We start from the raw sequence: 13,660 nt of genomic DNA, 5'->3' as shown, positions 1-13,660 counted from the left end.
GGGGGTGCCTAACCCTAAGTCCCCCCGGGAGCCCTAAACCTAACCCTCCCCCCCCGCGGCTGTCCGCTCGCGGCGCCCGGCATCCCTACGATCGGGATGCCGGGCGCCGGTCTCCCGGCATCGGGGAATTGCGGGCGACTACATCTAGACACCCGCCATTTCACCCTTGCCGGGATATGACAGTCAGGAAGCCGGCTGCCTGTATTTAGGCAGTCGGCTTCCCGATTGCATACCCTGTGTTGTAATTAGGATATTCCTCCCAAAAGTGATAATCATAGTCATCATGGAAACAGATAAATATTACCGATCATGCGTTCATACATACAGAAGAAGCAATTATCTCAATAAATGAACAACACGGAACAAAATAAGTTGCATTTCGCAGTTAGTTAACATTAAATGAAATGGACGAATAGGAAGAATAAACCTTAAATAAAACAGCTAATTTCTGCCTTATATAGAGGAAATACCGATCCACACTTTTAGGGCCGTATGCAATTAGGAGCGAAAAGTCCGGACTTTTCGCCGTCATCAGAGGTTTTGCCGACGAAAACTTATCGTGCGCGTCCCCGCGTATCCCCGTATTCAATATTCAGTAATGTGCGAAAACGGGATCCGGTGAAATGTAATTCAGAGCGAAAAGTCCTGTTGTTTTGGGGGAAATCAGCCTGACACCCCTCTAAAGATGCTCTGATATGGGGGTTCACTATGGGTACCCCCAAATAGCCCTGCTAAAGGTATTTGGGGTTTTTAAATGGTCTCAATAGGCGCTATTTAGTGTCTTTGAGCAAGTGGTGAAGAATAGCATTTTGCAACTTTTGGGGGGGAAAATAAGTATTCCCAGCAAATTTGGGGTACACTAAAATGGGTGCAAGCATATTTAAAAATGGCTAATGTCAAGCATTAAAAAGTGCCAAAACCGCACTACAGCAAGCACCTGCAATCAAAAATACACCTCCTCCATACTTGCAGACCCCCCAAAGGCTATTTCACTAGTTTTTGAATTTGTACCCCCACTTTTAATTTTTTCGCCCACTTTTTCAAAGTGCTTTTTTTGGGGGTGTCGTTTTTTTCTGCATTTTTTTACACAGTTTGCACCAAGGGGGGTGTCCTAAGGGTACAGAGGGGTTTCCACACCTCTGCACCCCAAAACTCCAATTTTGTACTTTTTTCCGCCGTATTCATAGGTGAAACTTTTTCGCCTATTACATTGCATTGCGTTTCTGCACCAGCGAAAAAACGCTAACATTGAATACGGGGATAAATGAAATTGGCGAAAATGACATCATTGGTGAAAACTAAACGGCGAAAACGGCTTTTCGCTCCTAATTGAATACGGCTCTTAGACCTAGACAAAAAAAAGTTTGCAGCGCATTTCAGTAAGTTGTGGGTGTAATAATTCTTCACTTCTGCTTCTGGCAGAGATAAATCGTCTCATTTACTGTACCATACGGCCTTTCCTTATACATGAAATTTACTAGCGATCCATAATTCCTGGTTAGTTACGATTCACAAGGAAATCATTTGTACGTATTAACAGGAGACTACTGTGCGAAGATGACATTATGAGCGAGCATTGCTTATATAATAAAACATAATTATTTCCTGCTGACGGGTCATTTCCTTTACGACAAATAACATAACCCTATAATGCTGTGTATCCGACACACCTACAGGAAATATGGAATGTAGGAATAATATTAGTTGGCGTCTGCTCTGTAATAAGCATATGGGGATCTGCATTGGATATTCCGGTAATTAAAAAATACTGATTGTGAGGTCAGCCTAAGAGCAGGGGGTCTGATTCCAATGTGGATATTAATACAATCGCTGCTGCGAACCCGTACGCGGCTGCTGTGCGAAAATGCAGCCGTCTGGAAATGTATCGAGACGCTCACCGGAGGCTTCACAGATACAAGCAAGTGTTCGCAAAAGATCCTTCGATAAGTAACCTATGGTCACATAGAATGGCCGCCGAAACTGAGACGCTGGTGCCATCATTTCTGAGCACGGGATCGCAGATGTAGGCAGATACACGCCCCGAAAACAGTCGCAGCATCCCGGCATTTTGTCGTCACAAAACGGCTCCTGTCTGTCAGTCACTTGCGAATAAGTCCTCACTACAGCCGTAGTCACATTTCATCGCTTAGATGCACGCGCGGTCGAACGATAATCGCTCAACTGCCATAAGGAGGCTCTGATGCAAATATTAGTGTAAGATGTAGCTCTTTGTTAACACTTCTGGGCCTGATCCAGAGCTGCACACTATGTATAGGCGTATGCCATGCAGAGCCGTATGCCATGCAGAACCGCACGCCATGCAGAGCCACACGCCATGCAGAGTCGCACGCCATGCAGAGTCGCACGCCATGCAGAACCGCACACTATGTATAGGCGCATGCCATGCAGAGCCGTATGCCATGCAGAACCGCACGCCATGCAGAGCCACACGCCATGCAGAGTCGCACGCCATGCAGTCGCACGCCATGCAGAGTCGCACGCCATGCAGAGCCGCACGCCATGCAGAGTCGCACGCCATGCAGAGCCGCACGCCATGCAGAGCCGCACGCCATGCAGATGCTAACGGAGGTGAGCGTTTTTTTCATTATACTACGCGTGGGCTAAAATCCATGAAAACCCCTACGGCACATTTATTACTCAGGGCGGACGCACAAAGGCGCCGATGCGATTGAGACCCACTGTATCAGAAATGTCTTGGGAACATGCTGGGCGTTCCTGGGTGGTGATTGGGAGGCGGCTGGAGATGGTCCACCTTATGGACGTGTTATGGGAGCCTGGCGTCACTGAAGTGTTTATGGACTTAGACCCTCCAACGTTCAATTTGGAGGCCATAGTCTGATGGAAAATCTGTGCCTACCATCGAGCTGGTGCAAGTTGCGGCATCTAAGGATGCAGCAGGCAGTATCACAGCGTCTACAGACACTTTGAGTGAGCATCTCAGTTCTTGCACACTCATACGCACAGGTGTACTGCAGGAAAGGGCTTTGTAGTGGTATTTGCACACAGTCGCAGACGGGCCATCGCTGAAAGTCGCAGCTGCACCTGTGACCAGTGTCAGACTGGGGTATGAAGGGCCCATCGGGGGAATGCAGCGATAGGGGCCCATACTTAGGGGTGTGGCCAGCCTCCAATGAGGCGTGGCTAACCATTAGAGAGCGCATGGACTGGGCCCCTTAAAAATGTACATATAGTAAATACAGCTGGTGCATGCATGATAATGTACCAGATTAATAGTAGTAATGCATTGTAGAAAATACACCATAGTACTGTGCGGTATAATGCAACATACTGTATGTATAATGCATAGTTCAAGTTCACAGTCTTGAACCTGATACCTAAAGGAGGGGGTGGGCCCTCTGGCAGTGGGGCCCACCGGGGGATTCCCCTGTACCCCTGTGGGCAAGTCCAACCCTGCCTGTGACCACCTTCAGTTCCGTTGTTTTACCGGCTGGTAAAACGCAGCCAACAAGTTTTTCCCGCCGCTTTTATTTTCCAGGAAAATACTGTAACATTATTCTACAGACGTGTCTCTGAGGAAATGAATAGTCTTTACCTAGATGGCGTAACAACTATCAGCTGTGTCTGGTCCAACAGGAAGGACCAGCGGCTAGAAACCGTTGCTTCTTCTACACTCAGGGGCACTGAGAGGGGGGGAGCGGGTACTAATTTGTTGGAGGGGCCCAGCGGGGGTCCGAGGCCGCCCACCCTCTTACCTGTCAGCAGCCCAGCACATGCTGCTCTGTGCTGTGCTGCAGTGGGAGACTGCTGCTTCCGCTGAGCAGCAGCAGTCTCCTCTTCTCTGTTTGTGGGGTTGAGCGATCACACTGATCCTCCCGCTGGATTTTCGCCAAGCTGAGGGGCTCATAGCGCCCCCCTCACTAGAACGCAGCGTTTTAAAAATAAATAAATAAATAAACCTTAAGTGGGCAGGGCCACGCCTCCAGCAATGAGGCCACGCCCACTCATCGGTAATGAGGCCCGGGCCGGCTCTTAATGGCCCTGTCTACACTGCTCACATAAGCAATTCCGACTGTGGCCATAGACAGCGCCAGCTCACGTAGCATTTCTCCTGCCTCACATGTGCCACTCATGCTATGCTGTTGGCACTGCATAGCATGTGGAAAGGAGAGGGGTAAATATAAAATGTACAAACAGATTTGGATTTGGTAGCGGGGAGGGCATTCTAGCTCTGGCCTGAATTGCCAAGCATTTGTGGTGTATATGCAAAGGCAGGTAATATATTCTGTACATGCAAAAATTGCATTTGCAATTCTTGCATCATAACATGGTTTATCCACATGCACATCTGCACCTTGTTTCTGCAATTGCTGCTCCAGAACCTAAAAGGAGACAAGCAGGTCCCCCCTCCCTTGCACATGCACTTCCTCATTACGGCCTCATGTAATATTGTGAAGTCACGGAAGACAGGAGCCAGGAGAATGAAGCCGGGAACATCTTAAGGACGCGCTGGGAGCCTCTTCACGTAGGCATATTTATAAAGGGTTCAGGGTGTGTAGTGCATACCGGCCCCTTAGTCTAGAGGTGGCCCCTGACCTGCATGCCCTGCTCCCAGAGCTTACCTACCTGGTGCCGACAATGTGCTTCCCCATCCTACATGGCGCTTTCATCCCAATGACATCTTTGAAAAGATGGTGCCACACAGAGGGGTCTAGTTACTAAGCAGTGTTAGGAGACAGAGTGAAAAGTGATAAGGTGCCAGCCAATCAGCTCCCAACTGTCATCTCACAGGCTGTGTTTGAAAAATGACAGTTGGGAGCTGATTGGCTGGTACCTTATCACTTTCTTATCACTTTTCACTCTGTCTCCTAACACTGCTTAGTAAATAGACCCCAGAGCCTTTGTTATTTTGTGTGCCTGCGCCATCTTCCCAAATATCAGTGGGAAGATGCTCCTAGTAGGAGGGGGGACCTACTTGCCAGAGATGTAGGATGTGGAGCCCGCTGCTCAGAGGCAGGGGACCGCTACACATGTGTCTCTTCTGGAGTTAATCCAGCCCCTTTTCAAGCAACGGAGTTCACTTCCAGGCTTCCCAGAACTCTGACACATGTGCCAAGTGTGCCAACACAATCCCTAGTTATGGCTCTGAGAACGCAAACTCTCTCATACAGGTCTCTCTTAGCCTTCAGTGAAGCACCACAAGAGGTAAAGACCCAACAACTGGGAACCACGTCTTAAGTGACTTCATGTTACTCCAGCCCTGTGTTGGGGAACTTAGGGCCTGATTCAGAGCCGCTCGTAAGCGGCCGCTCGTTCGCTCCGAGCGATGTTCGCACATCTGCGTATGCGTATGGATCGTCATGCGCATGCGCCAACCAGTCATTGCGGTGGGAAATCGAGCGCTCGCAAAATAGCGAGGGCCTGCTAATTTGAGTGACAGGATGAGGCGTTTGTGGGTGGTAACAGGGGAAGGTGCTTGAAAACGGGGAGTGGAGATCAGAACGCAGGCGTACCAAAAGGTCAAAACGGGCGTTTTAAGGGTGTGCATAATTAACTAAGCAGCGTCATCGACCACGTCACTTGGTTGTTTCTTAGCCTGAACTGTTCGCATGATTGCGGTAGGAAAATCCAACCACAAGCACTGCGAGCAGTTCAGACGCCTTTCGATGTACTCGATTAATCTAATAAATAACGGAGATGACGTATGATGCGAGCGGCCAGGGGGCGTCTTTACAAAATAGCGAGCGCATGTTTCATTCGCTCGCTCAGACATAGAGGCGTCAACAGACCGCAAAGAGCGAGCGCTCAATTTAAATAGCCGGCCCCTTTTTCTGAACGAGCGAGCGCAAATAGCGTCCCGCTCTGAATCAGGCCCTGAATGTTTTGGTTCCCAGGCCCCTGATTGGTAAGATAAACTTGTGCTCTCAAATCACAGCTGTCGCCGTAACATGGGGATGTCATGACTTGATCCATAATAATGAGGTGCATGGGAGACATGGATCATGGGGCCTGATTCAGAGCCGCTCGCAAAAAGCGAGCGCTCGCTCTGAATCAGGGCGGCCTCTTTGTTTTAAATAACCCGGCCTCCTGGCCGCTCGCTAAGCCGTGGGTGACCAGCCACAGCTTTAGCAAGCGGCCTGGTGATGGTCGCGACCATCGGGCTTGCGACAAGACCCTTGTGGTAGGGTCTCATCTGCCGCAAGCCTCAGTGAGCTTCCGGCTCTAATAGAGCAGGAAGCTCACTACTGACATCACTCGTGATGTCAGTTGGGCCACCCACACATGCCGTTTGTGAAACCACCCCCCCGCCCCGCCTACAAAACGGGGCAAGCTGTTGATCAACATCGACAGCCACCCCGTTTGTAGTGAGCCCCGGAGTGAGAGAATTTCTCTCTCGCTCCGGGGCTTGTGCATGCCGCGCGTGCGCAATGCCCCACCATCAACCCGCTTGCGAGCGGGTCTGAATCAGGCCCATGTGCCTCATGCCTCAGTAATATTACAGGCTCTTAACTGATACTGAAATATCTGTCTTTAGTGTTTGCAGGCAACAGGTATGGACACGTATGTATGGGGTCAATTCAATTAGCTGTTTGCACAAATGATAATGCAGCACGCACAAAAATGCTAAATATTTTGACCCCATTCCTCACCTTTTCCCACTACTGTAGGATGATGTATTTGCTTCTGTACAGTGGATTGTCGTAGCCTGAATCAACATGGCAAACACATTCAGAAACAGTGGGATTTAAGGGCCTGATTCAGACCCGTTCGCTAGGTTGCGTTCGCACGCAGCCGTCAGCAGCAAAAGTATGCAAATCCCGCAATAGCTAGCAAGACATTAGGACGCCCACTATGTCTTGCCGTGCGATCGCGGTATGTATTTAGACGCCCACCAGCCTGATACAAGACGCCCACTTTCCCTTAGTAACATACATCATCTCCCGGAAGTGCATGAAACAATCGGTAACATTGGCTGACATCGGTCCCATACGCAGCACTTGTGGCTGACCATACCCTACCGCAAGCACTGCGAGTGCTGCTGTGTGTAATTCAGCCATGTGACGCATATTTGCCTACCCTCCCAATTTGGTCGGGAGCCTCCCGAAAATCGGGTGCTGCTCCCGACCTCCCGGGAAGGCAGGCAATTCTCCCGGCTGCCGCCCAACCCGCCTGGCCCCCAGCAATGACCCCTGCAACCCCCGCAGCGGAGGGGGCCGGTGACGCAATTCGCGTCATTTTGGCCCCGCCCCCTGCTACACAATGCCTATTTTATCGGCATTGCATAGCGGGGGCGGGGCCAAACTGACGCGATCGTGTGACCCCGCCCCCACCATGCCAGCAAGTGATGTCACCCACCCGGCAACTCCCCCTTGTACCGGCCACGCCCCCCCTGTCCTGCCGATCTGGCTGCTCCCTCCCGGAAGGAGCAGCCAGAAAGTCGGCAGGTATGATGTGACGTGTACGCTGATGCTGCGTCTTAATTATGAACGCCCCTGAAATGGTGTTCAGACACCTGCGTTCGCACCACCACACCCCCGTTTCCATCGACCACCCCCTGTCACCACCCACAAACGGCTCGTCCTGTCACTCATGCTTACAGTGCGTCTGTGTACAGGGAGTGATTGACTGCCGATCGGATGGACTGGTTCGCACGCGCGCACTGCGTCTTATACAGATGCACAGATTGAAAACATCGGCAGGCTACATGCGAACGCATCCTAGCGAGCGGGTCTGAATCAGGCCCTAAGCGCGAATGAACTTGAATCTCACTGCAGTCTCTAGATAATTTATGCTCTTAATGACAAAAGCGTCAAAAGGTTGTTCTTTTTCACGAGGGACCGTAATATTCACGTATTGTGGCAGACAGTACTACCATGTCATTGGGTGAAGTAAATGGGTGCGATAAATGAAACTTGGTGGTTTATTTTTGAATGAGCATCATCGTGTCAGTATCACAATTGGCCACTATGGGGCACTATTGCTTCTATCTATAATATCATTTATTATAATGATGGTAATGGAAAGTTTTTGCTAGTATTGTTTAGGTGCATAACTTGCATTGAAATATCCAATTAACAAATAGTTTTTTTTATAACTTTTACGAGACATATAAATACTAATTGCTGATTGTATGTTGGGCAATTCTGCCATTTGCATCAATGCGCGAAGGGATGGGATCATGGATTGCATCATCAAGTCCCCTCCTAGGGGTATATTTACTAAAGTGAGAGTTTTTAGATGTTGCCCATAGCAACCAATCAGACTCTACTTATCATTTATCTAGCACCTTCTAGAAGATAATAGCTAGAATCTGATTGGTTGCTATGGGCAACATCTACACTTCTAAAAACTCTCACTTTAGTAAATTAACCCCCCTCGTCTACAAACATTTCCGGCAGAGCAGGCAAATATACAGAAAGCACAAATACAACAAATACTAGCAGGGAAAAAAAAAATCTCTTCAAGATTTACTATCACCACCTACACATAGCGGAGGCAGACATTGTGTTGGCAGAATTAATATTCATGAGTATCCAGCCGAAGGCACGAGAGAGTTAATGAGATGCAATGATTGGCTCTGCCCACAAAATGGCTGCACATGTGGCAAATCTAATGCACTGTCACAGCAATGTCCCTGGTGCCAGGAGGATAAATAATAGACTTTCAGATAAACATTATTCGTCCTAATAGAAAAACGCTCTTGGATATTTGCAAAATATATTGGGCACATTTCTGACATAAAGGCTAAAATAGTCTTCATACTAAATAAATATATATTTTTATTCATAAATAAAACTAATTGACCATGTTTATTATAGTGATAATAGCTTATTACTACTATCCCTTATTTACAGAAGCGCTGACATAGGGCCTGATGCAGCGAGGAATGCAATAGTGATTATGCACTCAGTACAACTGCAATAATATGCCAATCCATTGCGATCGCTATGCTGCCACAGCACTACATAAGGACGCTCACTTTGCCTTACACCATACATGCCTACCCTCCCGGTTTTCGCGGGAGGCTCCCGATTTTTCGGGTAACCCCCCGCACCCCCGGAAGGGTAGGCATTTCTCCCGCATTCTGCCCACTTCCTAGTGAAGTGGGCAGAATTAGGAGAATACCCGCGGCAATCGCGGGTCTCCGTGAAGGGGGCGGGGCTTAAGCTGTGATTCTGCATGAATCACAGCATTTGGCCCCGCCCCCTATGTAAATTATGCCCAATCGCGGCCATTTTACAGCGAGGGGGCGGGGCTTAATGACGCAAATCGTCAAGCCCCGCCCCCGTCGGCCCCCTGCTGCATCTCTTACCCGGGCTTCTCCCGGGAAGAGAATGTTAAAGGTAGGCAACCCTGCCTTACATACATCCGTAATGTTTAGCTGGACTGCGAAAACATTGGTACCATCGAATACCATCGCAGCCTCACGTACACTTAAGCTGGCCACACACTAGAACAACTTACATCCAACCAGCCAACTTGTTGATTGGTTGGAATGAAAATCTGGTAAGGAATGGGAGTAAATGATGATCAGAAATTTACTCCTAAACGCCAGAAAACAGATGAAAATGGTCGTCAGACAAGTTTGTTAAATGTTTGATTTAAACTATTTGTTTATACAACAGTTTTGGTCCATTTTTCAGCGTCTGGGAGCAAGTTGCTGATTGTATTCCTTACCAGATTTTCATTCCAACCAATCTACTAGTTGGCTGGTTGGACAGATAATCTTTAGATGTGTGGCCAGCTTTACACAAGCCCTGACCTTACCTCAGAAATTGCTAATTCCACGCACGCTATCAGGCCTCAGACTGCGTACGGCATCACAGTGACTCATTTATGCATGCCCCTGCAACGGCATTGAAACGCTTGTGTTTTCACCGACCACCACCCCCCATCTCCACCCTCAAAAGGCACTTCCTGTCAACCACTCTGCGATGGGTCTGCGTAGTGAATTTCCCGATCGCAGTGGAGTGTTTGCGCACGGACACTGTGATGCATACGCATAACACAACAATCGCCTGATTGCGTGCGTAATCGCCGTTTGCGATCCTTGCTGAATCAGGCCCTAATATCACTGCAGAAAATACATTGTTAAATGAATATATTCTCTATAGACATCTATGTAGTAATTCCCTCAGCTATTAAATTCCCATAGAAATTGTAGAATACTGGTATGGCTTCAACCACTGACATGTTTATACTTAATGACTAGTAAACCCCAAAATAGACATTTTAAGATAACATTGTTCACTGGTAACATGACATCCCCATTAGTGTGCTAATGGGATCCTATAAAGGTAAACAAATCTGAGATAGCAGTCATTTGAGCTGCTGTGATGTCACTGAACCTGTCCTTGTATATGAAACTAGCACAAGCTATACTTTCATGGTATACCAGCGCATTTCTGCGTGCCTGTCTCAAATAATGGCTTCACCTTGCATTCAGAATATGCCAGAATCCCATGTAAAGTCCTTCCAGCAACTATACAGTGACACAGTAAATAATGCTTCTAAGAATACTCTTTACCATTGATTTAATTATAAATAGCATATGGATCTGGTCACTGGGCACTTGCCACGGTCTGTAGACAAGAGAATAACTATTACAATCCTGCACAGATAAATGACAGGCGCAGTATGGGGATTAACTCATATTTTAGCTGGATTAATCTCCCAACACTTGAAGACGGACCAGCATGTAAGCAGCCCAGCTCGCTGCAATCAGCAGATACGTGTGCAGGGCTATATAACCCATCCGACGCAATTGCTCAAGGGCAACATTCAGCCTCCTCCACATGGTGCACAGCTGACATGAAAAAAAAAATATGATAAAGCTCTATAAATCCTTTGGGTTAGATCTAGAAGATAACATCACCTCACTTTAAGCAGCAAAAAAAAAAAAAAAAAGATGGAGTCCATTTCTCAGATGCTGAGATGTCTGAGGAGCAAGGGGACATGTTTATGTATTAACGCTTTCACTGCTGGAGAGAACCTGGGAAGCCGGAAATGCCGCTCTGCAAGTGTCCTGCACGTGTACTGATCATTTAGCTGCTTTATGGATCATTTTAACATTTCTGCTTTTCATCCCAAATTTTTCCTCTCCCCGTCCCCCCCCTTCGGCCCCATATTTTAAGCGACGCTAAGTCCCTTGATTGTGGAAGACATCGCAGACAGGACTATGTCAGGATAATCACACTGAATGCAGACTAATTCATTTCCACTAAAAGGATGCATCGGTCCAGCCTGGTGAGGTGCTGGCTGATCCGTCACCTGCATCAACCTCCTTGAAATGAGATCAACAGCAGACATCTGCTCCTAATGCGTACAGGGATACATATATAAATATATATATATTATATATATACGCTCGTGCATTGCTGAGGCCCCCCCCACCCCTTACCTTGATATGCAGATTCTTTCATTTTCTATGCAGAGGATACAAGGGGTTCTTTCTCCAGCTGGTTTGGGGAATGCTGAGTTTTGATTTGTCATTTACAGCCTGTCAAAGGTCAATGGGGGGGCTCTGTCCATGGAGCAGGGCTAGTGATGTGTGAATATTACATTTGCAAGCACTTGCTTCCCTTGCTATGGTTGGACGGTGGGGATTTAAAGGGAAGGCTTAGCACGTTGCCAGGACACATTGCAAAACATGGCATGGATCCTCTCACGTCCCACTCATTCCCACCAGATATCCGGGGATTAATGTCAGCCACTTGGAGCTGGTTCGCTTAGAAACTCCTCTGTCCCGTTGTGATCAAACAGGCTTGGCCGGACCTGCCAATGCGACAGGAGGCTGAAATCTGGCTGCGTTTAAAGCCTGCGCTATTTCCACACACGCACTTCATGCACCTCTGGTGGACGATTTCGAGTGATCTCACCCGTCCCACGCTGCACCGTGTTAGGTCTGGCTTTGGGAACTCACGCAGGCAGTTGCTGCGAACATTCTGGCGATAAAAGAGTTAACACAAGAGACCTCTGCAGAAAAATGAATGCAGACATCCCATGGTAATTAAAAATAGAAGTGCGATATTTCAGGGTAGAAGCTGAGAACCCAGTTAACCGTTATGGTTCCCCGGCTGATAGATCTGGCATGGTGCTGCTTTGCTGGATAAGATGGCCACAGACAACAACTTAACTTACGGTATGATCAAATTGGAAAACATTTTACAATAACTGTCATGAGTCTGACACTTAAACAATGGAAAACAAAGGGACATGACCCAGGGACATTCTAAAATGTAATTGACCAAGTTTGAGCGTTTTGATGACTTGTTGCTGACAAACGATTGTGTATCCTAGTTAAAAGATATATTTTCTGTTATTGCTCAACAAATGAAGTTCATTAGCAGAGGATATCGAGTGTGTTATTTGCCGCAAATGCTCTGGGGCCACCGGGTCTGGGGTCCCCCAGACCCGGGGGCCGGTGTGCATTGCAGGGGCGTAAATATAGGAGACACCTTGGAGTCCAGTCTCTAGGGATGGATCTTCAGCAAGGAGACCGTAGCGTAACCAATGTACATAAAGGGGGCAGAGCAAAGGCTGGAGTGCATGTGTGATACTCAAGTAAGCAGGATCGTTGCACACAGAAAATATTACAATATCTAATAACCTTCACCACAATAATGTTTTACACAATTTATTTAACTGTAAACTTGACTGGGTAGACTTGTTTTGCTTTGTAATATTACACTTATGTGGTTGTATTATCCCTATAATAAAACACTTCTATAGCAAAACAAACTTCTTATACTTACAACCAATTTAAAGCATTACTCAATAACAGATCACAGTGTCAACAATATTTTACATAGAATAAGGCAGTTAATATAATAACTTTAACCTTGGGTCCCCATAAAGTGAGATAAATCAGTTCAGTATGATGGAGCTCGGTGGTGCACTCGCCAGAACGTATTTCCTCCTTCTAGACTCTTTATCAGAGTTATAGAGCCTGCGATTTATATATGTTACACAGCACATACTGGGTTTGCTAAACTGTGCTGAAGTAAGAACTAAAGTGACTTAGTTTTGCATAGAAATAGTTGCTACACACTGATGTGCAGGGCCGGAATATAGGAGGGGTAGACGGGGCGGTCGTCCAGGGGCCCCCATACTGCCGCAGATATTGACCGGAAGCTGGCCACTCACCCGGCAGAATCACACAGACAAACAGCGCACTGACAGTCAGCATCAGGACACTGCTTGATGGACCTCTAGTGACTGCATCTAGAAGCCCCGCCCCCTTGTTGACATATCCCCGCGATTCACGGGTGCATGTGTAGGGGGCGGGGCCTAATGTAGTGAAGTGCCCGCCCCCATAAGAAAGCTGATGACTCCTGCAGCTGCAACAGGTATGTGTCCCCTCTCTCTCCTGCTCCTTCCTTCTCTCGATCTCCCCCTCTGTCATTTCCTTCTTCGCCCTCCATTCCCTCACTCTCCTCTCTGTCTCTCTCCTCCATCCCTCTCTCTCTATTCCCTGTCACTCTTCCTCTCTGTCCTCCCTTTCTTCCACCCCTCTTTCTGTCTATACTGTATATATATATATATATATATATATATTATATATATATATATATATATATATATATATATACAGTCAGATGCATAAATATTGGGACATTGACAGAATGTTCATATTTTGGCCTCTATTCACCACCACAATGGTTTTGAAATGAAACAAACA

The 13,660-nt window shown here is 47.4% G+C and overlaps 1 protein-coding gene across 1 annotated transcript in view; it reads right to left on the bottom strand.

Annotated features, from left to right (window-relative positions):
- The window catches only part of DNAJC6 (DnaJ heat shock protein family (Hsp40) member C6), a 193,437-nt gene extending 181,972 nt beyond the window's left edge, over nucleotides 1-11,465 (bottom strand). The window contains exon 1 of the mRNA XM_088442378.1: nucleotides 11,381-11,465. Within this exon, the coding sequence (XP_088298504.1) occupies nucleotides 11,381-11,402 (22 nt within the window). The 5' untranslated portion in view covers nucleotides 11,403-11,465. The remainder of the gene's footprint in view (nucleotides 1-11,380) is intronic.
- Nucleotides 11,466-13,660: the final 2,195 nt, after the last annotated feature.

This window comes from Taudactylus pleione, unplaced genomic scaffold (genome assembly GCF_031769625.1).
Source record: "Taudactylus pleione unplaced genomic scaffold, aTauple2 ptg000310l, whole genome shotgun sequence".
NCBI classification, from domain to species: domain Eukaryota; kingdom Metazoa; phylum Chordata; class Amphibia; order Anura; family Myobatrachidae; genus Taudactylus; species Taudactylus pleione.
This window is presented reverse-complemented; position numbering and strand designations above follow the sequence as displayed.